General features: G+C 38.1%; 1 protein-coding gene and 1 pseudogene across 6 annotated transcripts in view; one reads left to right on the forward strand and one right to left on the reverse strand.

Annotated features, from left to right (window-relative positions):
* Positions 1–1937, forward strand: LOC116637230 (annotated as a pseudogene).
* Positions 1938–4064: 2127 nt separating this feature from the next.
* IWS1 (interacts with SUPT6H, CTD assembly factor 1) overlaps positions 4065–25578 on the reverse strand; it is a 42371-nt gene continuing 20857 nt past the window's right edge. For 4 of the 6 annotated variants that reach the window (XM_032412682.1, XM_032412685.1, XM_032412683.1 and 1 more), the window contains 10 exons: positions 25168–25225; positions 19852–19949; positions 18904–19054; positions 18349–18431; positions 17115–17244; positions 16114–16231; positions 14065–14176; positions 13223–13279; positions 10391–10502; positions 4066–5788 (listed from right to left, as the gene is read on the reverse strand). In XM_032412682.1, the coding sequence (XP_032268573.1) occupies positions 5657–5788; positions 10391–10502; positions 13223–13279; positions 14065–14176; positions 16114–16231; positions 17115–17244; positions 18349–18431; positions 18904–19054; positions 19852–19949; positions 25168–25225 (1051 nt within the window). In that variant the 3' untranslated portion in view covers positions 4066–5656. The other 2 variants (XM_032412684.1, XR_004300466.1) reach the window with 2 other exon arrangements.

Below are 25578 nucleotides of genomic sequence, written 5' to 3' on the forward strand. Positions count from 1 at the left end.
TCTTTAAAAACCAATGAACATATGAAATGCACATGTGGAGCTCAATGGTACCAAAATCAGCCAACTTAAGACAACTTGCTACAGAATCACAAGCATTTTTGTAACATTTCTAGCTCATGTCAACACTAGACAATTCCACCTCTCAGGACTTCTCTAACATCTCAGCAATTCTTTTATATACAAGTAATCTACACTCACTTCACTACACACTACACTCTACCTGTGCATCTGAGGCTGGAAGACATCTGCTACCACAAGAGGGAAATATCACAAGAACAGAGGCAGTATGGAGCTTGGCCTGACAATCTCTGCCTGTCTGAGGAAGAGTAGTATGCAGGTGGGTGGGGAGAAGGCAATTTGGAAACAATGGTTAATCTGATGCCCTCCCCCATTTTACTAGTAAGGGGTCTCTCTGGCTCCCAGGGCACAATCTCAGCAGGCCAGGAGGTAGTCAGATGATATAATTAAAATGATGCAAGAAAAAACCCCTGTCAATTGAGAATTCTGTATCTGGCAAAACTATCCTCCAAAAATGAGGGAGAAATTAAGCCAGATAAACAAACACTATGGAAATTCACTCACTAGAAAAGCGCTACAAGAAATGCTAAAGGTGGTCCTCCAGGTTGAAAGGATACTAGTAACTCAAAGCCATACAAAAATGTGAATTTTTCCAGTAGAGGTAAATATATGGACAAATATAAAACCCAGTATTATAACTTCTTTTACAGGATTTAAAGTAGAAAAGCATAAAAAATAACTGTAAATCTATGTTAGTGGGTACACAATATATATATTCTGTATATACATATAGTGATTTGTGACATCGATAACATAAAGGCAGGCAGACTACAAAGTAGTTTTTGTATGTGATTGAAATTATTTAAAAATATTTATAACTTAGGATGTTATAAGTAATTGCCATAACTACAAAGAAAATGTCTATAGAATAGACACTGAAGTGTTGCTCAAAGAAATGAGATTATACAGAAAGACATCCTGTGTTCATAGACTGGAAGACTTCATATTGTTAAAATGTCAATACTACCCACAGTGATCTATAGAACCAATGCAGTCCTTGTCAACATCCCAATGACGTTTCTTGAAGAAACAATAAGCCATCCTAAAATTCATATGAAATCTCAAAGGACCCCAAACAGCCAAAACAATCTTGAAAAAGAACAAAGTTGTAGGACTCACAATTCTGGATTTCAAAATTTACAAAGCTATAGTAGTCAAAACAGTGTCATGCTCTTTCCCTGCCACCACCAAGCTGCTCAGAGGCAGGGTTTCAGGTACACTCAAGATTGGGCTCTACCCTAGCCCACCACCATGGCTGAGGAAGGCATTGCTGCTGAAGGTGTAATGGATGTTAATACTGCTTTGCAAGAGGTGCTGAAAACCACCCTCATCCACAATGGCCTAGCACATGAAATTCACAAAGCTGCCAAAGCCTTAGTCAGGCGCTAAACCCATCTTTGTGTGCTTGCATCCCACTGTGATGAGTTTATGTATGTCAAGTTGGTGGAGGCCCTTTGTGCTGAACACCAAAATCAATCTAATTAAGGTTGATGACAAGAAATGAGGGGAATGGGTAGGCCTCTATGAAGAGAGAGGGAAACCCCATAAAGTAGTTGGTTACAGTTGTGTGGTGGTTAAGGACTACGGCAAAGAGTCTCAGGCCAAGGATGTCATCCAGGAATACTTCAAAATCAAGAAATGGACAAATAAAAAACTTGGTTCTTGTTCCTAAAAGTGTCACGCTAGTGCAAAGACAGCCGGATAGACTGATGGAAGTGAGCCCAGAAATAAACCCTTGTATACATGGCCAAATGATGTTTGACAAGGGTATCAAGACCATTCAGTGGGAATAAAGAGTGAAAAGGCAATCCACAAAATGGAAAAATATCCGCAAATCATTCATCTGATTAGTTATTATCCAGAATATATACAGAACAACAACTTACTTTAAAAATGGGCAAAATATTTGGGGCGCCTGGGTGGCTCAGTCGGTTCAGCGTCTGCCTTCGGCTCAGGTCATGATCCCGGGGTCCTGGGATCGAGCCCCGCATTGGGCATCCTGCTTGGCGGGAAGCCTGCTTCTCCCTCTCCCACTCCCCCTGCTTGTGTTCCTTCTCTCGCTGTGTCTCTCTCTGTCAAATAAATAAAATCTTTAATAAATAAATAAATAAAAATGGGCAAAATATTTGAATAGGTAATTCTCCAAAGAAGGCATCAAAAGCACTAATAAGAATATGGAAAGATGTTCAATGTCACTAATCATCAGAAAAATACAAATCAAAACCACAATGACATACCATCTTGCACTCATTAGGACGGCTACTATCAAAAAAACAGGAACAAAACCAAAAATAACCCAAAAAGCAAAACATAAGTAAGTGCTGATGTGGCTGTGGACATATCAGAACCCTTTGCACTATCGGTAGAAATATAAAATGGTGCAGCCATTTTGGAAAACAGCATGGCAGTTCCATAAATTAGAATCGCCATATGATCCAATAATTCTAGGTCTGGGTATATACTTGAAAGAACTCACAGCAGGGTCTCAAAGAAATATTTGCACACCCATATTCATGGCAGCATTTTTCACAACAGCCAAAAGGTAAAAGCAACCCAAATATCCATCAACAGATGATGCATGAATAAACAAACCGTGGTATATACATATAATACAGTATTATCCAGCCTTAAAATAGAAGGAAATTCTGACCCATGCTTCAAAATGAATAAAACTTGAGGACATTATGCTAAGTGAATACACCAGTCAAAAGGATAAACAATGTATGATTTCATTTACATGAGACAGAGTAGCCAAAACCAGAGACAAAGTAGTATGGTGACTGCCAGGGCTGGGGCAGGGGGAAGAGAATGTGGAGTTACTATCCAATGAGTAGTTTCATTTTTTAAGATGAAAAGATTTCTGTAGAGGAAAGGCCGTTGATGGTTGCAAACAAAAGTGAGTGGACTTAATGCCACCAACTGTACACTTAAAAACTGTCCTTTAAGATGTCAAATTTTATGTGTATTTTATATATTTATAATTAATGTAAAATAATTAAAATTAGTCCACAATTAATTTTAACTGGAAAAAAATGATTCTGCATCATTCCATTCAAGTGGTCAAAGTTACCACCACCAACACTGGAACAAACTAAAGGTCTTTGTGGAGAGAAATATGCTTAAATATTTGGGGACCAAGAGGCAAGCTGTTAGCAAGTTACTCACATGTATAAAGTAAATGCTACAAATGTGAACAATTGGTTAAATATAGGCAAAGGGTCTACGGGAGTTTATTCTACCATTCTTGCAACATAATTCTAAGTTAGAAATATTTCCAAAATTAAAAATTAAAAAAAAAGCCATTCTGTTAGGCCAGGTTTGAGAGTTTCTAACCCATGGACCAAGGATCATTTATATAGAAACAACCTTTTCTTCAACATAGTATTAAGAGAACCTTCCGCATCATTTTGAATTCCTCACTTACGATTATCACTTTACTATCTGGCACCATGTTTTACCCCATATCGGTGAAATAATCAGGTAATTGGAACTTACCCCATCAAATGGCAAAATGCTATATCAGTAAATTTAAATCTTTTTTAAAAAGCACGACTCTTACCTTTCTTGTTTAGAATTTTTAATGACCAGGGTAATCAACATCTGCTTCAATAGGTGGCTGTGCTTTTATTGCTCTCACAAGCTTTTTTAAAGGCTATTTATATAAAGCAAAATGACTGCAGAAAATAATTGTTTCCACCTCCACCTAGAGATTAGTAATCACCTGGTAACATTTTCATGCACCTGCCTTTTACAGCTCACTGTCCCATCTGTGCTAAGCATGTTGAGTGTAAATGCAGGGGCGCCTGGGTGGCTCAGCTGGTTAAGCATCTGCCTTTGGCTCAGGTCATGATTCCGGAGTCCCAGGATGTAGCTCGCCACCCCCACCCCCACCTCAGCCCCGGCTCAGCAGGGAGTCTGCTTCTCCCTCTCCCCTCTGCTACCCCCACCTCATGCTCTCTCTCTAATAAATAAATAAAATCTTTTAAAAAAAGAAAGTAAATGCAGAGATTCTGAGAGATTCTTTTGAGTGAGTGCATACACTTCATGCCATTTTAGCTGTTCAAAGGCTTTTATGGCAAGTATGATTTTCACGTTTTTTTGAAAATCAAGGTTGTCAAAAACCCTATTCCAATTTGTATGAGTAGAATTTCTATAATTAAAATGAATTATTAGTTCTTGGATTTTGTCATTTTGACTAACTGGAGATTTTTCATAATTAAATCTGCAGAGACTATTAAGGTAAGTTTAAAGTATCACAAAAATAGAACAGTATAGCCATAAATATAATTATCTCTAACCCAACTGCCCAACTGCCATCAGTAACTGGTACAGTGATTTTCAGTTACATCCACATTTCCTCTAAGGCAGTATTTCACCACCTTTTTTTTTTTCATTATAGCACACTTCCCATGAGAAAACATCAATGTAATTTAATTAAAATCAAGTAATTAAAATTTCCCTAACAAGAGAAATAGTTAAGAATTAAGATTTTGTCATTATTTCATTTCAACCCCAACTAGAATATTGCAATTCAATTCTGACACTAACCACCTGGGGTTAGCACTGGACTCAACAGGTTTAAGGGCTCAGTCCTCCACAAGACTGTTCCCATTTTGGATGCCAGCTGCCAGTGGGTCCATTACCACTTCTGACTGACTGGTTACAAATCTGGGGGTTCCCATGATCCCCTTAGGTTCAAGAATTTGCTAAAATGACTGACAGAACTCAGGAAAGCACTATGTTTATGATTAGTTTTATTACAAAGGACTCAAAGTAGGAGGACCAGCCAAATGAAGAGACAAAGGGTGAGTTATGGGAGGAAACAGAGCTTCCAGACCCTCTTTGTGGAATGAAGGCACATCATCTCAGCTTATCACTGTGCTCGCCAATCTGGAAGCCCCAGTGAGCTTGAGTGTCCAGTTTTTAACTGGGGTTTCACTATTCAGGCACGACCAATTACATCATTGGGCACATGACTGAACTCAATCCCCTCACTCCAACCCATCAGGCCTGCCCAAAATCCCAACCCTTGAATTACTTGGTAGATCTTTCTGGTGACAGCCCCCATTCTAAAGCTGTCTAGGGGCCTACCAAGAGTCACCTCATTAGCATCACAAAAACATTCTTATCATCCAGGAAATGCCAAGGGTTTTAGAAGCTCCTTGTCAGGAACCCAAAACAGAGACCAAATTCCTTATTGTACCACAGTCAGGAAGGCTGAACATGGAAGATGGAAGGGTCACAAACCACTGAAATATCTAAGATTTTTTTTTCCCCTCACCAAGAACCAATTTTCACCCCCACTGAGAATACATCCTCTAAGACAATGAAGAGACAGCCCCCCAAAACCAGAATGAAACTTTATTGTGTAAAGTTTGTAGAAGTATGACTAGTATTCTTCTGTACAAAGTACACAACAAACAGTTTTAAATACAAGTGAGAGAAATGCGAATCCTATGACAACATCTGATATAAGCAGAACCATTTACAGATACACTAAAAAATTTTTTAAAATATCATCTTTCTCCAAAGAGTCCATTGCGCATTTCTTAGAGATGGGGACACATCCCAGGCAAGGTCACAATGGCATTTTATTGCCCTCGATGCTGATTTTCACTGCGTGTGCAGATCTGCTTTTTTTCCTGATATCTGTGAACTTTCTCATCTGTTTATCCAGTCGACTGATACCCTTCTTGGAGGTCCCCTGAAACTAAGAGTGGGGTAAAAATTAAAGAGCAAATTACTGAAATACACAAATCTAGTTTTGTCTTTCATGTTCTTTTATCTGAAAGTTAACAGTCAGAAGAGCTTCAATCTCTGTAATAATCACAATATGCTTTGGTGACCTCAGGAACAACAGATCAAGTGTACACACCAGTGTTAGCCATGTACACATATTAAACTCTCTCAATGAAGATTAACAGTTGTCTGTGTCTTATTTTAAAATTCTGCCTCAGTCCATAGAAACCTCCTAGATGAAAGGGGGAAAATTTAAACTATGATCACCCCAATTCCATTAAATTACATTTTGACTATATGCTTTTCCCTTTCGAAGGTCAAACATGGACCAGACCACTTGAGATATTCACCTCCCAACAGTGCTGGCATGAAGAATAGTGATCTTCGAAAGTCATCTGAGAAAAAGCCTTAAGCATAATGAATGAGGTGAGAGGTGAGTAAAGTGAACCCATTAAGTGCTGAAGCTCTAGTTTCAGACTTGGGGTGAATCCCCACTTTGACTTAGCAAGTTCTAGAACCCTGGGCAAATCAGGCCCCTGGTCTGTACTCCTTTCAAGACTGCTGGGAGAAGTAAATGAGATAATAGTGTCAAATACCAGCACACAGTGCTCAAAATAAATATCAGCTATTACTACTATTACTACTACTTTGGAACCAATTAGATTTATGTTAAATAAGTACACCTGATACAAAAAGAAAAGTAAATGAAATCTTTTGATCCAAGGGGCTTACTACTTCTTGCATCCCTTCCTGCTTGCCTTATATGTTTAAAGGTTTGTTATTAGGTTATTTCTTTTATAATTTGAAATGACTATGGGTCTTGAAAAGATGCAGTCTCCAAGAAATTGACCTTTAGAAATGATGAAAAGGTCTGCCACTTACGTCAAAGACCAGGGGGAACTCTTCTTGTTGACTATAGTGTTACTGACAATTCCTATCTTTAAGAATGTTTAGTGGTTTAAAAAGAGACTGAGTTTTTCTACTTCTCCCCAGATGTTTACTACTGAACCACCTGTGAAGCTCAATTCCAAGACTGCTCAAAGAAGGTAGGGCTCAGGAGGAGACACTCTGGGGTTGGTTACCAGTGTGGTGACGTTCCTTTTGAGTTGAGAACCCTCCCAAGTCTTATCCCACCTCTAGACCCAGCATGCACCTCAGACAAGGGCAAAGAACCCTAAGTCAGTCTTGAACAAGAGTGATCATCCACCCTAGATTTTCTAAAACAATCCCAAGTCCAAATAGTCATGTCAATTTAACACTTGGCACTAGTACTCTGAGTTAGCATAAACATTCATTATCAGATGAGAAGCAGCTATGCTACCATCACCCTATCAAATCCCCAGATTTCCTGGACAGTCCTAAACATGTGACCTCCTTTCAGACAATGTGCCCTGATTCTTAGTACTTATAGTCAGTCCACATCAGAAGCCTTACCCGCTCAGATCTCCAATTACCCAACTCCCAGCAGCTTTACACACCAGCAGGAATGTCTCCCAGCACCCTAACCATGTGAGCCCTCTAGCCTCTGCAAAAGGGACACACCCAGGTAACGCTGATCCATTCTTATTTATATAACTTTTAAGACTTGTAGCTGGCAGACGCCTAGTTTCCCCAAATCGGAGAACACATAGGATATAGTACCTGACATGCCAAATTCAATAACCTCTCTCCTGATTCAACTCTGTACCACCTCCTTAGGACATTAAAAGTGTATGCTGCACTGTTTTATCAGTGAAAAAACAAAACAGCTTAAAAGATTAGCAAGATGGGTGTGCTTAAAAAAAATTATGGTACAACTGTATTTTGACAGAATATTAAGTCACTGAAGAATGTTTACTTAAATGAATTTTTATCATGTTAAGTAAAACATAAATCCAACAAAGTATAAAACAACAATTTTGCATAAAACAAAAACACCAAACCACAAAACTAGTAATGTTTATGTACAATATAAAAAGGACAAAAAGGAAATAACCCAAAATGTTAATATTAAGGTGTGGTGGAATTACAAGCGACATTAATTTTATTTGTGCTTTCTGCATTTAAACGTTTGTATAAAAACATACATTGCATTTGTCATTTTACTGTTATCTTAAAAGCACTCCATGGAATAAATTAACATATAAACATACAATGTAGGGTAGGTTACTGCATTATTTAGGAGTGAAAAATCAGAAACCACAGAGGAATAAATAAACAAATTATATATTCACAAGATAGACTAGTATGCAGCCATTATAAATGATAAATGATAAGGTGGTTTAATGAGGGGAAGCGACCAAAATTATATACAGTATAATTTTATGAAAGTATCAGTAGAAAAAAAAGGGCAAAAACTGTAACAAACTGCTTTTGAATGGTGGGTGATTTCTCTTTCTAATCTCAAAATTTTCTGTAATTATAACCAGAAAAAAACAAGTTTGAAGCATTACTGGAAATACATTTAACACATCAAACTGTTAACAGTGGGGACTTCGAGGAAGGGCTTTGGGAATGGGATTATTCTATAGTGTTTTATATTTACTTATGTACTTTCAAAAATAAAAATGACATTTAAAACAAAGAGAGTTTCATTTGAAAGCCATTTACTCACTCCAATCTTCTTCTGGAAAATACATTTTCTAATAATACTCATTAGTGTCTGCAATGTGGAAGCCCTGAGTGAATTCGTAAGGACTCTTCCTGAACAGGAAAACAGCGTCAGGTGGTTTAAGGACAACACCCTAAACTGTAACATGAAACCACCAGCCCCCAAAACATGCCTAGACTCGGGCCTAGATAAATACTGGCACATTATGATCTTGGGAGTGCTAGGATGAAGGAAAGGAAAGCAGCTTGAATTTCCCTCTTCTCCTGCTAGTCATCTCTCTGCTCTAGCTGGGCCACTTGTTCCCACCTGCCCATCACCTACTGGGAGAATGGGATCAGAACCAGCAACACTGGCAGACGGACACATGCCCTTCGGGACACAGGCTTCCAAAGAAGACTGGCCACTGAGAGTTTTTTATTACATTTTCTCTGCCTTACTGTAGTTCTCAATTCTCAAACGTAAGTGTGCTGGGGAAGAAAAAATACTACTAAGAGAGGGATAGCAAGAGGGGAAAAGACAGTGAAAAAAGTAAAGATAAAAAGAAAAGAGGGGCGGTCGAGGAAGAGCAGGGGTATCAAGGGATGTGGATATGGGTAAAAGTACAAAAAAGGGGAAGGAAGTATGAAAAAGTTCTTGGCACTGAAGTAATGCTCTTCTATCTCTCATTTATTCTCAGTAAGTAAGAAAGTGCGCTTTGTTCTGATTGCAGCTTAACAGCAAAAATGAACTGGCACAAAGGTGAGTGTCGTCCGTGAAAACAGCTGCCCAAGCAGGGGTCATGGAGAAGTGACAAAGGGAAGGAAACACACTCAGACTCTCATTAAGAGCACACTGCTACAAAGGTAGCGCTATTCATCTCAGAGCACAGCAGGGAGTGAGTGTGGCTTTAAGGAATGGTCCCAATGTTTTCATTTCCAACCATGTATTAAATATGTAATAATCAAATTTATCTCTTAAATATTCAGTGTAAGGCTTTATGCAATGGGTCCTCTCAAATGCACACTGATAAGCCACTGACAATGGAGGGAAAAGTCACCTCCCTTCCACCAAGAAGCTACTCATTACTTGTGTACATGCCTGTAATGCAGACCACTATGAGTCTGGACCCTAAAAAAGCCTTTTTAATAAAAATGGGTAACAGGAAGATCAAAATGCTTATCGGGGAATTAATTATGAGTTTCCGGGGTACTAATAAAGGAAGGGACTTCCATTTCAATTTCTAAATATTCAATAGGACTCGAAAGTCACGAAGTGTTTGTTAAGGTCATTATTTCAGTAACTGTAAGTGGGCCGGGCCTTTTCTGGTTAAGAAAGCACACGCACACTTGTTTCCACTCTAGCTGCTGACAATTCAAGCTCATGCACAGAGCATGCTTCCTTGGGGATACCTCCCGGATACACTCTGGTAGGGCCAGGACTACAGGGGCATCCTGTTGCCTTCAATGCTGAACTTGACAGCACGGTGCACTTTGCTGAGTCGTTTCTGTTCTGCAAATCGCCTCTTATGCTTTTCCAATCGGCTTAGGCCCTTTTTAAGAATACCAGGCTAGAAAGAGTAGTTTGAATGGAGAATAAAAAAAGATTACTGAAGAGCAATGAAGATCACGGAGTAGTATTTACAATGATGACAGAGGAAGTGTTTACCCTATATATTTCACAACAGAATTACTTAAAACAGTTGAAGAGAAAGGGAGGGGTAGATTGAAGAAGCAGGGAGTACTGTTTCTCATGGTTCTAAAAAATGACTGCATGAGAACACTCTAGGCTTCAAGATTCAGTTGAAATAAAGGGATCGATAATGCTGCTTTAAGTCTGAAGTAAAGCTCACAAGCAATGAATGATCTGGCTAGCTAAGACACCAGAAAACAGCTCTCTTTAAATCAGATAAACCTCAAGAGCTGTTAAGAGTTATTACACATGAAGTAAAAGACAAAATAGTAACTTTCACTTGAGATCCACCTCGCTATTTCCCTGCCTGCTTACCCTGGATGACTCCATTTCCACATTCCACTTAGGTCTGACAACGTAGTCCTTGTTTGAGGGCATGGGGACCCTCGCACGGGCACAGAATCCAGGATCTCCAGGTCTGAGAGCCCTGAGAATGGGAAGAAGAGCATGCTATTATGTAGCCAACCACAGCTGGGTCAGCTGATTCAGCTGCCCAGGTATTTCAAACTTCCTCTGCCTCCCCAGGTTACCCAATCCACCCTCCTGCTGTAGCTGACTTCGCCATCACTCACATTACTCTAAAAATTCTTCAACTTCCCTCCCAAAACCAACTTCCTCTGCATTTTCAGGAGTCCTTTTAGCCTCTCCGCAGCTTCAGATATAATCAAGCCTCTCTCCTTTCCAGGGCTGGTTCCCACATCAGAACCCCAAATTCCAATTTCTCTGGCCTAGTGGAGTCCCTCACGGGCTCACTTGTGAGGTGAAAAATCTGGTAGCCAAAATGATCCCCTAAAACTGAGTATGCCCATAAAGTAGTTTTTGTGGTGTTCCATACGCAATACAATAATTTTTCCTTCTTTTTAAAAGTTGAGATAATCAGAGATTCACATGTAGTTTTAAGAAATAATAGAGAGAGAGCCAGTGTCTCCCCCAATGGTCAAAGATGCAAACCTATCCTACAAGAACTAGGATACTGACGTTGATATAAGTCCATCGATTTTTATTTACATTTCCCCAGTTTTACCTGCATTCATTTGTGTTTCTGTGTTTATTAGTTCTATGCAATTTTATCACATGTGCAGGTTCATGTATTCACCACAAGGGTCCTTCCTATTGCCTTTTATAAAAACACATCCACCCTCCTACCCCATCTGCCAGCCCCTAACCCCTGGTGACTACGAATTCTGTTCTTCATTTCTGTAATTTTAGCATTTCAAGAATGTTATATAAATGGAATATACATAATCTTTAGAAACTGGCTTTATCCACTAAACACAATGCCCATGAGGATCCATCCAAGTTGTTACATCTAACAATATTTTATTCCTTTTAATTGCTCAGCAGTACTCTATGGTACCATGTACCATAGTTTGACTATTCACCTGCTGAAGGACATCTAGGTTGTTTCCAGTTCTGGACTATTATGAATAAAGCTGTACACTCATATATAGGTTTTTTGCACAAACATAAGTGTTCATTTCTCTGGAAAAAATGCCCAGGAGTGCAAGTGCTGGGTCATATGGTGGTTGCATGTTTAACTTTATATGCAACTGCCAAACTGTTTTCCAGAGTAGCTGTATCATTTTACTTACAGCAAGGTATGAATGAGGTTTCTCAACATCCTTGCCAGCATTTGATGGTGTGACATACAGTTACTTTTATGTACAAATTTGAGACTAAATTAAGACTAGCATCCTTTAAAAGTAAAGCCTATTTGTAAATGTCTGGGTATTCCAATCACTCAACCTTTAGGTAACTATTCACCCTACCAGTAAATGAAAAGTGGGTATACAGTGTCTGTGTGGGGGACGGCTGGAGTGGGAGAGAAGGATAAAAAATTCTAAATAATTTCTATTCCCTTGTACAGAGTGCAATCTTTTTTTAAGAGAGAGACAGTGTGACAGAGAGCAAGGGAGTGGGGAGGGGAGAGGGGGGAATCTTAAGCAGGCTCCACCCCCAGTGCACAGCCCGATCTCACAACCCTGAGATCATGACCTGAGCCAAAATCTAGAGTCAGACGCTTAACTGATTGAGCCACCCAGGCACCCGAGTTTAATCTATTCTTAATATCAAATACATGAATAAATTAAGTGGCTAGCCAAAGAAAATTCTCATAACTTATTCTCCCCTAAAGCTGCCACCTGTCCCATCATCAAACCTATCCGTAAACCAACAACACTGGCGCCCTCTACCTCCTCTCCCTCTCTCTTGCAATCTGGGTGCTGCCTGACTGCCAACACTCACTGCACAAACTCCTCTGTAGCCTCTGCAATGGCCCATGCCCTTTGCCACTGCCCCTCTCCAGCATGGCCTCATTCTCTAGGGTCTCCTCCAACATGCAGGACAACACCCACTCACTTACCTTCACTGGTTACACCCAGTGGTGTGGTTTATTTCTTACTCTATACTTTCTCGATTCCATAATCGTTTCTGTGGAAATAACTATCAAATCTATTATGTTTCTAGCCCCAAATCCAAGTTTTAGACCCATGATATTTATAGGACTATTTCATTAGGCATCTCACATTTACTAATGCCCAAAGCAGAATGCACCTATGTCCAAAAAATCTACTCTTCTTCTCCACTTGAGCAAATGGTAATACCACTGTCTTGGTTACTTGGGGTAAAATTTTGATTGGTGTCTTCAACGTTAGCCAAACTCCTCGCCCACGGAGTCACCAACTCTTGGCAATTTTGCTCCTGCTAAGTCTCCTAACCTTCCGCTTCCCCATTACCACCTCAGTTTCACTACCTTCAGCTCCTCTGCACTCTAACCCACCCTACACCACAATGCCACCAGCACCAGCGTTCCAAATAAATCTGGAACTTCACATCTATGCCCACTTTCCAAGGAATCACAAAGAGAAGTGACAATTCCTCATCTTGATTTAAAGCCGTTCAAAATCTAGCCCACATCTATATTCTCAAACTCATCTTCCACCATCTCAATCTTTACTGAAGGAACTATTTCTAAATCTTATATCCTCCAGAGCACCACCTTATTTGTGGATATTCAATAAATGTTAAACTAAAAACCATCCCCCACCAACATAAACATAACATTGTTTCATTTCCATTTTTCTTACAGCAGCAAGCAGAAGATTTTCTATTTGAAGTCTAAGAAGAACAATTAATAAAAAATCTTACTTCTCTTCTCCTGTCAGCACCTTTTCCAGGTCTCTTCGGGGTGTCTGACCGCCAGTGCTGTGAAAAAAGTAATCAATTACCAGGAACGTTAGAACCTTATAACTAAGAAAAAAAAAACAGAGAAGTGAAATATCAAACTTGGACCAAAACTAGGTCCTTTACACTGAATCTGGGAAAATTACTCCAAATCTTGTAGAAGTATGACTTCTTTTAATGATTGTTTGCATACCAGGTTTCATCATGGGTGAGCAGTAACTGCCATTTTTGTAACTTATAACCCTGCCAACCTGGATGCAACTGTATCCGGTTTGCTGATACAAACAACCAGCAACAATCTTTTTTCTCCTAAGAATCTGAAAATGGGCCCGAGAAAGTTTTTCTTGCAACTGGCTGGAACAACACAAGCAACCTCTGAAACTGTGGCAGAGACCACAATCTGCCAGATCAAACCAAAAAAGGAGGGAGTGTGGGCCCTCACTGTACAGTACCACATTTAAACTAAAAGGGTATGAATACACAGACATACCAAGCTGAGAGAAAAGACAAAATCCTATCACTTTGCAGGATTCTTTTTTTTTTTTTTAAGATTTTATTTATGTATTTGACAGAGAGAGACACAGCGAGAGAGGGAACACAAGTATGGGGAGAGGGAGAGGGAGAAGCAGGCCTCCCGCCTAGCAGGGAGCCCGATGTGGGGCTTGTTCCCAGGACCCTGGGACCATGACCTGAGCCGGAGGCAGACGCTTAACGACCAAGCCACCCAGGCGCCCCGCTTTGCAGGATTCTTAATGACCTTATTTACAAAACAACTGAGTTATGAGAACAATATTTACTCCTCATACCTGTTCATTCTCCGTCGTTGAGGCATTTGTTCTAGATCTCTCTGCTCTCTTTCTTCTCTTGTCATACCTTTGTAGTTTGAAGTAAGACCAAATATAGGCCGAGACCATTCATCTGTAACAAGGAAAAATCAATTGTTTAGACTAGAAAGTAGCATTTCTGCTACCGTTCTCTGAAATAATCACACCCTAGTGTGATGTAATATTCCAGGCATTTAGAATATACTTTCCCTAAAGATACCATTATTTCAGGACCATTTTAGGATAAACACAGCATGTAATACCAGTATCATAACCATCTTCAGCTGATTCAGAAAATTCAGTGTCTTAAAGTCATTTAAGCCTTCACCACAGAGGTTTAAAGAAAGTAGTATCTGACTCACTTTGACAGTCATCAGCTAACTGTGTTGGTATTTCATAGACAGCCTAATTTGTAAATTTACTCTACTGAAAACAGAAAATCTTGAACTTCTTCTAGCTTCCTATTCTAACCAAAAACAAGCTCGCTTATTTCTTGTCAAATGGTCTAAATCTTCAAGAATTGCATTTTAACAGTGCAGCGCAGAGTCTAGATTTCATTAAGTCTAAGGAAGCTGCTACAGTGATGTGACCATGAACCAAAGTACAACATGCCCGCTGTTTAGTCAGTAAAAGTCCATGGGTGACAACTGATGTTTTTGTTCTCAAACATAATGTAGCTTACTGCTGCATTTAATACACCATCAAAACAAGCAAGAACCTTCACAGACAGAATATTAGGTGTTATCAAATAAGGAAGCAGGGAGTCTCAGGGAGTCTACATATCTTTACACATATAGTCTACCGACCCCACTATTAGATTCAGAATTACTGTTACAGTAAGTCATGGGTATTGGTGGGAATATTCTGCCTCTCTCAGATTAGGGCAAAATGAGAGTTGAGAACCACTGCATAAAAGCATTAGAAGTTTATCATATAATAGCGCACTGCAGATTAACAAGATCAAAAACGTTAATACTTCTCTGGTTCATAAAAAAAATAAATTTCTCTAAAAAATTTTGATAATCTCGGGGCGCCTGGGTGGCTCAGTCGTTAAGCGTCTGCCTTCGGCTCAGGTCATGATCCCAGGGTCCTGGGATCGAGCCCCACATCGGGCTCCCTGCTCAGCGGGGAGTCTGCTTCTCCCTCTCCCTCTCCCCCTGGCTTGTGTTCCCTCTCTCGCTGTGTCTCTCTCTGTCAAATAAATAAATAAAAATCTTTAAAAAAAAATAAAAAAAAAAAAAAATAAATAAAAAATTTTGATAATCTCAAAAATCAGTAGAAAAATAATTACTGTATTCACATATAGGAGTATTTTTTGATATACCCTTGAAGTTTAAAAAATTCCTTTGCAACATGGAGCACAGGAAGAATTAAGAATGACAAAAACATACATGGTTTTCATTCTTAAAACTAAAGGATTTCATAAATGATACAGTAATTGATTAGATTAATTCCAGTTAGACTCCTGGATTTCTCGGTTATCTTTAAGTAAGAACATGCAGAACACTCTGGAGACCACTATAAAAGTAACAACAATAGCACTAACGGCTAACATTTCTTGAGGCCTTACTATGTGCTAGGCCCTGTGCTTTACATATATCCTCTCATTTAATCTTTACAATTCAAAGTGAACACATCATTATTTTACAGAGGAGGAAACCAAGGCTTAGAGCTTAAATCACTTGCCTAAAGATACGCAGTAGGGTAGGTGGTGAATTCAGGATTCGAACCCAGGTATGACTGACTCTAGGGCCTGTACACTAACCCCGTCCCTGTACATGCTCTTGATCCAGGATTAGAAAACTTTTCACTTGCTATCCTTAATACTGATAGCATACTTAAATATGCTGAGGAACATTTTAAGTCTAAGGCTAAAAAAGCTGGTACCCACAAAAAATTGCCAAAAAAAATTTCTATTCTACTTCATGAACTCATTTTAAATGAATACTGGTAAAAATATAGTTTGTTTTTATACATACATGTCTTTCTGATATACACAAACACAACAAACAAAAAGCAAAATGTACATACTGATTAATTTCCCTGCCATATCCTTGTTGGACCTTGATTCCTTGGGGTGTTTATAGAGATACATCACTGCTCGTCCAATCCCACTATGCTTCAGGGTCTCCTGGCTCACACTAGGTAGCTGGGGAACACAAACACATACATACACATTAATCACTCAAAAGCTGGGAGTCCTGCCAATCTATTCTAGAGGACCTCCAACACCTGGTTCTTTCACAATAGAATAATGAAAATTCCATTTTCAGGATCTGCAGACATTGAACACAAAGATACTCTGTGTTCACACCAAGAGTTGAGAGTTCAGTATTACACCGAGTCAAAGTAAAACTTAACAATGTGGAAAGTGTAAACTAACCATACTCAGAGGTTAGCAGTTTAATCCAAGCGTCAGTACAGGCCTCTGAATCAAATAGACCTAAGTCTGAACCCAACCATAGCCATCTGCTAGGTATGTGACCTTGGACAAGTCATTTAACTTCTCTGAGTCTTCATTTCCTCATCTGTAGAATGAAAACAATACACCTACCTTGCAGGTTTGTTGTGAGGAATAAATGAAGCAATACATGTATAAACACCTAGCACACAGGAAGTTCCTTGGGAATTCCTTCAGAAGTTAACTAGCCTGCCCAAGGTGTCACAGCCACATAAAGGTGGCCCAGCTCAAGATTCACAATCAAGTTTATCTGAATCTGAAGTTGGTGCCTTTTCTACTTCAAGTGCCTCCCTAAAACATGTCCACTGCTGTACGCTTCATCTCAGATAAATAATAGCAACTCCAAGATCTTTTTCCTTCAATACTATAGTTACATGAAATTTTATAAGGCCTTCCTTTTTATGCTCATTTTATTTGGTATGTTTCTAATAGACATACATAATGAAACCCCTCTTCTGGCAGACTACGGCAGAGAGAATGTGTACGTACATGGTGACACAGAGGCTGTGATGATACAAACCACATCAGATAATTAATGAAGAACATATACTCAAGATTATTTGCCTCTAACCTCTTGCAGAATCTTCAACAGCTCCTCTCGAATCTTTAATGCTGGCAAACTCCTATCTGGTAGAGGGGAGAGCCATTCTTTGATGGCAGACATCACACCACTGTCGATAAATGTTTCTTTAAGGTCCTGTCTATAGTTAATTAAAAAAAAAAAAAAAAAGTCAAGTCTATGAACCTTGGTTCTACCATAGCTTCCTCTGGATTTTCTTATATATTTAGTGGTATTTCAAAAAACTGCTTCTCAAGGTACTCATATACATTATTTACTGAGTACCTATTCATGTTTCAAAAGCAATATAAAATTTAGTTCCTACTTAAAAAAAAAAAAACAAACAGATTTGACAGGCAAAGATCATTTGTTAAAAACTTGAATTATACAAGATAGGTTAATGCTGATATGCATGGTACAGACAGTTAAGAATAAAGAGCTCCAATTATTACAACTAAAAAAAGTAATCTTTAATCTCTCAGAATAGAGATTCTCAAACTGGCTTAGGTGATAGAGAACCCAGAATTGTGCTATTCTTTGCAGGATACCTAACTTGGTTAGGTTCAAGGAGAAATCAGTTGCTCAGGAATATGAGTAAACCAATGAAAGAGCCTAGTATTAAGATCTATCAAAAAAAGGTCCTTATCCCAGAAGACCAGTGACATACTTCATGATATAACTGGTCATATAAGCCTCCTACAATACATGCTTCAAGTAGTCCCCCCAGAATTTGCTCTGGTGCTCAATCACACTAGGAAAAGAGATGCAATTTTACCAGACTCAAGAGAGTCGATAACAAAAGTAGTGGTTTACATACTTTTCTTTCCTTAGTGTCAGTTTGCTGTTTGTTTTGTTGTTTGTAACAGGCATCAATCAAGGTTTAAGAAAAATTTGTGAGGGGGCACCTGGGTGGCTCAGTCGGTTAAGCACCAACTCTTGATTTCAGCTCAGGTCATAATCTCAGGGTTGTGAGATCAAGCCCTGCATCGGGCTCCAAGCTGGGCATGGAGCCTGCTTAAGATTCTCTCTCCCTCTGCCCCTCACCCATCTCTTAAAAAAAAAATTAATTTAATTTAATAAAAAGAAAAATTTGTGAGGAAGTAACATAATTTAGGAAATTCTATCATTATTTTTCTGTGAACTGATAAGCAGCAGTCATTACATGACATCTCTAGAACACCAGTACATAGTTTGAATATTATTCTATTAAAAGGAAAAAACTTTTTCAAGGAAACAGAATACTTACTTCTTAAGGTGCATGACCACAGTAGGTAATAATGTTAATTTTTTCAGTGCTGGCTTTTTTTGATTGTTCAACTGTCTGTCTTCCTATCCAGGAAGAAAAAGATTTTTTAAAAAAAGCAATACTTATTATTAATAATGAATTGTAACCACTAAAGCAGCAGTGTCCCTGAGTAACAATTTTTTCTACAACAAAGGATAACCAAAAAATGAACTTTTTGTAGAACCCCAAATTCTGTCTGTGTTAATCAAACCCACAAAACTATTAGATTAGCTTAAAAAATTACTAATTTAGAGGAACAATGTTATTGTTACTAAAGAAGAGTTTCAATATTTACTTGGGTGCTTTTTCCTACTTTAATTATAGAAAATGTCAAATTCTACCAAGATAGAAAACAAACTAATATACTCCTATCACATACATTTCCACAATTAAACACCCATGACCAGTCTTATTTCAGCTATGTCTCCAGATACTTTTCCTTTCCCTTCCTTTAAAAGGCCACACAACCAATTAAGTAAGGAAAGAAAAGAGGAAGCAACCAGTGACCCGTCTCACCTCAGCAGCTTCATTCATCTTGACAATCATGGCACTCACTACATCGTCAGCGTCACTAATAAAAGTGCCACCATCACGGTTACGCCTGCGCTTGCCACTCATGCTCTTTTTCCGCTGCAGCATCATCTCAAAATCCGACAGAAAGTCCATACTAAGCAGCAACACAAAATCAAGTGAAATACAAATTCCCTTTTAAATACATATTTCCTTTTGTCACAGTTAAGAACCACCCACTTTCTTAATTCTAACTCCACGAAATGCTACTTTCTTCCCAAGTGCAAATACTTACAACTTGGCACCTTTGCAGATATCAGACTTCTCTGAACACAGCTTCCAATCATCTCAACAAAAGTATGTGAAATTCAGTCAAGTAATATTTTGTAGTTAGAACTCTGCCTCATTGTCCCTGGGACCCCAAAGTCAGCTTTTCTCTCAAAAAATGTATTTTTATGTTATTTTTCAGTAACTCAAGAAGAGCTTACTCAGTGAGGGTAACACCATAGAACCCCACAAATTAAGAAGCTGAGCACAGGGCAAATGAATGAAAAATAGTAAGAGTAAATATATTTTCAGACAGAAAATACTATACTCTACTATAGAGAAGTAGAAGGGAGAAAAAAAGAACAGAGTCTTTGCTACACTTAGTAAGGAACCAAAATAAGTAAAAACAAAGTCTGATAGTCTCTACCTTCATTTTTAAAGTACTCTAACAAATTCCTTTTTTTATGATCTTTAAAATTTTTTAATTTAAATTCAATTAGTTAACATATATTATTAGTTTCAGAAGTAGAGTTTAGTGATTCATCAGTCTTATATAATACCCAGTGCTCATTACATCACATGCCTTCCTTAATGCCCATCACCCAGTTACCCCATCCCTCCACCCCCTCCCCTCCAGCAACCCTCAGTTTTTAACAAATTCCTTTTTAAAAAATAAAGCAAACTTACTGTTTTCCTCTCTTTATGTTATCATCAGAATCTGAATCTTCTGCTTCTTTTACCTGTGTTTCACTTTTTTCCTCTTCTAAATCTTCTTGGTTAAAACCCTACAGGCCAGGTAAATTTGCCAGGGTTATCACAACTTCCTTACAGATTTTCTTCGGTATAACTGCTCTTAATTTTTTTTTTTTTTCATTTTTAAAGTAATACATTCACAAAGAACAAAAATTAAATAGGTATCAAAAGGTATACAGCAAAAAAGCTCCCTCCCACCAGGCCACTAGTGTTACTAGTTTTCTTATGTCTCCTTCCAGAAATAGCCTACATTTACACACATATTTCTACACATATGTATTTCTTTTCCCCTTTTATTATACAAATGACAGCATACTCTATACACTGGGTACAGTATATACTGGTCTGCACTTCCCACATTTAACAATAGAATATGGAGATCAATTCATATTGGCATAAAGAATCCTCATTCATTTTAAGGCTTTAGACTATTTCACACTAGGACTGTAACCATAATTTGTATATTTTGCCACTGACATTTAGGTATACATATTTGAAATTTTGTGAAATATTTGCTAAACTTTTCATAGAGGTTATACTAATTAACTCTCTTTCCAGCAAAGCATAAGTACACCTGTTTCTCCAACTTCTCACTACTACAGGTTATCAAACATTGATTATTTGCCAATCTCTGGACCGAAAACTAAAAGGCATTTTTCTTTATATTCTCTTAAGAGTAAGGGTGGGTATTTTGTTCATGTTTAAAGGTCATTTTTAATTCTTTCTCTATGGAACTCCCAATATCCTACGTCCATTTTCCTGTTGGATCTTTGTCTTATTGGTATGGAAAGTCTCCTTAAAACTCTGGAAAATTAGCCCTTTGTGACAGGGACTGCACAGTCCTCACATATGTACAGTTTCATTTTGTTTATGGTAATGTTTTCTGCATAATTTTTTATTTTTATGTAATTAAAATGGTCACTCTTGGGGTGCCTGGGTGGCTCAGTCGTTAAGCATCTGCCTTCGGCTCGGGTCATGATCCCAGAGTCCTGGGATCGAGCCCCGCATCGGGCTCCCTACTCCTCGGGAAGCCTGCTTCTCCCTCTCCCACTCCCCCGGCTTGTGTTCCCTCTCTCGCTGTGTCTCTGTCAAATAAATAAATAAAATCTTTAAAAAAAAAAAAAAAGGGTCAGTCTTTTCTTTATAGCTTCTTCCATGTTGTACTTAGATCATTCCAATAGCTCACCTAGTATGTCGTTTTTCTCACTGAACTAAACCTATAATCAAGCTGATGTTAACTCTCTAGAGAAACACATTTTATTCTTGTAAAAATGCTGCTGAACTGAGTATGAACTCCATGAGGGCAATGTCCAAACAATCTCTGGCATACAGGCTCCCAAATATTTGTTGAATGAGTTATTCAACTCATATTACTCCTATTTTCCTGAGGTTCACTTTGTTATTTTTCTACCATCTTGAATCAGAATCTAAATTCACTAGTTTCACTCTCTTTAGTAATTAAAGTACTATTTCTTTTTCAATGCAAGAACTGTCTGACAAGGAAGTCTTAAATTTCTGGGTGGCAAGGATATTTTGCTGATTTTGTAATGAATTTCTAATTTCACTGCTCTGCATTCAGAAAATGTTGTTTATACTTTGTAATTTTTGCAAAAGCTTGGTTTAAAATTTATATGGGAATGCAAAAAAAGAAAGCCAAGGCAATCTTGAGGAATAACAAGCTTAGAGGACATAAACCACCAAATATCCACAGTTCTGTATTAATACTGCAAGGATAAAGAGACTAAAAGAACAGACAAGAAACTGCTAAAACAGACTGGAAATTACATGGACACTTCATTTATGACAAACATGGCACTAGAGAGGAGCAAGAAAGGATGACCTGGGTGAACTGGATATTCCAAATGGGGGAAAAATTTTTTTTAAACATTTTAATTTTAAATAACTCTATATACCCAACGTGGGGCTTGAACTTACAGTCCCAAGATGAAGAGTTGCATGCTCCACCAACTGAGCCAACTAGGAACTCCTTGACTGCTATCTCATACATACCCATTACAGGGGGATTATACAACTAAATGTGAAATAAGCTTCTAGAGGATCATTCAAGAGAGTATCTTTATGACCTTAGGAATAAGCAAAAATTTGTGGGAATTCAAAAAGTTTCACCATAAAGGAAAAGGTGGATAAAGTTGATCTATAGTAAAATTAAAAACTTTTGTTCATCACAAGACTCCATTAAGAAAGTGAAAAGGAAAGCCAAAGAACAGAAAATAATTTTAACTTTTATAATCCCCAATCTTTTCTTTTGTATTCTTATTTGCATTTGTTTCCAGATTACATAAAAAGAGACTCTTCTGTGGCTTTTTGGTCTGCTTGTTCTATTGGTTACCTTCCACTCAGATAATAGATTTGTCCATTTCTCTTTGCAGTTCTGTCAATTTTTGTTTGTATATATGTATTTCAGCCACATTAGTATATATATACAATTCTAAAACCTTTTTATCAATATAAAATGACCCTCTTTTTTTAAAAATATTTATTTATTTGCGAGAGAGAGAATCTCAAGCAGACTCTGCGTTGAGCACAGAGCCTAAGGGGGGGCCCGATCTCATGATCCTGAGATCATAACCTGAGCCGAAACCAAGAGTCGGATGCTTAACCAACTGTGCCACCCGAGCACCCCTTAAGTGACCCTCTTTATCTCAAATGTTTTTCTGCCTCAAAGTCTCATATTCATATAGCTGTGCCCGTTTTTTGATTACTGTTCACACACAGTTATCTTTTTCCATCCTTTTATTTTCACCTTTTCTTTATCTTCTTTCAGATGAATCATGAAATGAGTAAACAGTTACATTTTAAAATCCAATCTGACCACCTCTTTGTCCTTTAATTAGAGCACTTGATACATTTCAATTTAATGTAATCGGAGATATTATCAAAGCTTAAATCTGCTATCTTACCATATACTACTTTCTAATTATTCCCTGTTCTATACCTCTTTCTTTTTCTCTTGCCTTCTTTTGGACTGATAGCTTTTATTTATTTATTTTTTAAAGATTTTATTTATTTATTTGACAGAGACCGAGACAGCGAGAGAGGGAACACAAACGGGGGGAGAGTGAGAGGGAGAAGCAGGCTTCCCACTGAACAGGGAGCCCAACACGGGACTCGATCCCAGGACCTTGGGATCATGACCTGAGCTGAAGGCAGACGCTTAACGACTGAGCCACTCAGGCACCACCCCCCCCTTTTTTTGGATTAATAGCTTTTATTATTCTGCTTTTCCCCCTCTACTGGTTGCAGGCTACATATTCCCATTGTCTTTTCAGTGGCCACTGTAGAGATTACAATGCAAAGTCTACTAATGTCCTTTTACACACATTTGCAAAGACCATGTATACTCCCCATTTATTACTGCTGTCATGTTTTAATTCTATACGTATTTCAATCCACACCAGACATGACTTTTTTTGTAGCATCAATACTCATTTAGACTTAGCCACATTACTTCTGTTGCTTTTTTCTTCCTAAATCCCTGATTTTCTACCTGAGATTTTCTTTCTGCCTTTAAGACTATCTCTATCAACTGGTATATTGGTAACATGAATTAGGAGGAAATCTTCATTCTTGACAAGTATTTTTGCTGAATGGAACAGAACACTAAGTTTGCAGTTACTGGATTCTACGGTTTCTGTTAAGAAGTCAGCTGTTAATCTGATTTTGCCTCTCTGAATGTAATATTTCCCCCCCCGGCTACTTTTAAGATTTCCCTGTCTTCTCTGGCTTCTTGCAACTTTACTATGATGTACTTAGGTATAGATTTTCACTGTATCATTGCATTTATCCTGCTTATAATTTGTACAACTTCTAGAAACTCTCGCTTTACATATCATTTCTTTAAATGCTTCTGCTACATATATTTTTCCCTCTCCTGAGATTCCAATTCACTATGTTAAACCTTCTTATGTATAATTTATATTTTATTTTTACATATCTCAATTCTTCATTCTAAATAGCTCCTTCTAACCTATCTTCCAGTTCACTCATTTTCTTTTCGAATGAATCTAATCTGTTGTTAAACTCACCCACCAAATTTTTAATTTGTTACTATAATTTTACAGTTCCAGAATTTCTACTTGGTTCTCTTCCAAATCTACCTTTTTAAAAATTGTTTGCTCTGGGGCGCCTGCCTGGCTCAGTTGGTAGACCATGCAACTCCTGATCTCAGGGTTGTGAGTTCAAGCCCCATGCTCGGTATAGAGATTACTTAAAAATAAAATCTTAAAATAAATTTTTTTTAATTAAAAAAAAAAGAAAATTGTTTGCTCTGACAAAATTTCTCATCTTTCATCTCCCTGAACAGTTTTTTTGTTTTTTAAGGAAATATCTAAAATTACTGTAGCTAGAACCTCTAGGTCTGTTTCTATTATCTGTTGTCACTATTGTTTCTTTTTAACGTTATCTATGATTGTGCACCACACTGTGTATCTGATAAACTACAGAAATAATCTGAGGCCTGTGATAACCTTTGTCCTAAAGGGATTTGTTTGCATACTCCAGGTGCCTGAGAGCACTAGCCAATGAGTTAAGAGACACTGTGATCGAATCTCTGGGACTGAGGTTCTCTGGGTTGTTAGAAGACTCAAAACTGGCCTAAAATCTGAGCAGAGACTATTATCACTTCCACGTCATCCTTAATCCAAGGAGTCCTAAATCAGAGCATTAGGTTTTCAGGGTCTCCAAACCTCAGCAGGCTCTGACCTTCAAATTTTGTCTCTTGAGTCCTGAGGCTGTCAAAAATATGACCAGCCTCTCAGCCTAAACAGGCAAACATTCCAGAAAAAGCAGTTCTAAATGCTGAGCTTACCTCTTTAGATATCTGTCTGTTGCTGGGGTTTGGCTTAGTCATTCTTTGCTACCTTGTTCCTCTGCTGGTGAGATTTTTAAACCTTTGCCTGGCTTTTCTAGTTGTCGTTAGCAGAAGGGTTGGTCCAAATTACCTAGCCTGCCATTGCTAGAATTACAAGTTTCGTAAGTATTGTGAATCTTTCCCTTTAGCATTATAATGTACCTTCCATCATTTCTTAATATGTTCCCCCAATTAATTCAATTTTGCCTTTTATGCCTTTGTACACACTTTTATTTCATTTTCTGAATCCTCTGTTCTAGATTTTTCTACTGAATACATTATAATTGTTTATTTCTACTTATTGGAATTACCTATTTGGGAACCACTGCCACAGAAACAAAAAAGCATAGTCAAAGAGGAAATAGCTCCTTTATACTTACTGTAAATTCTTCTTCCTCTTCATCACCAGATTCTCCAAATATGTCTGCAATAAGATTTCTAGAAGAGAAGGAAATCATTTGCTTTCTTCTCATTTGCACTATAAAATCTTTTTCTAATAAGGTACAATTTATGTATAGTAAAATGTGCAGATCTTAAGCATCCATTTCAGTGGGTTTTGAGAAAAGTACCTTTTTGAGAAAAGGTAATGTAACCATTACCCTAATCAAAATATAGAACAATTTGATCTCCCCAGAGAGTTCAGTTGTGGCCCTTTCTAGTCAGTCCCCTACAGGAACATCCTAGAGCCAACCACCATTCTGATTTCCATCACCGCAGATTAATTTTGCCTACTCCTGAACCTCACATCAGTAGACTCAGACACGTCCTCTTCACTTCTTTCACTTAATACT

Source organism: Phoca vitulina, unplaced genomic scaffold (genome assembly GCF_004348235.1).
Source record: "Phoca vitulina isolate PV1807 unplaced genomic scaffold, GSC_HSeal_1.0 scaffold1, whole genome shotgun sequence".
Lineage (NCBI taxonomy): Eukaryota > Metazoa > Chordata > Mammalia > Carnivora > Phocidae > Phoca > Phoca vitulina.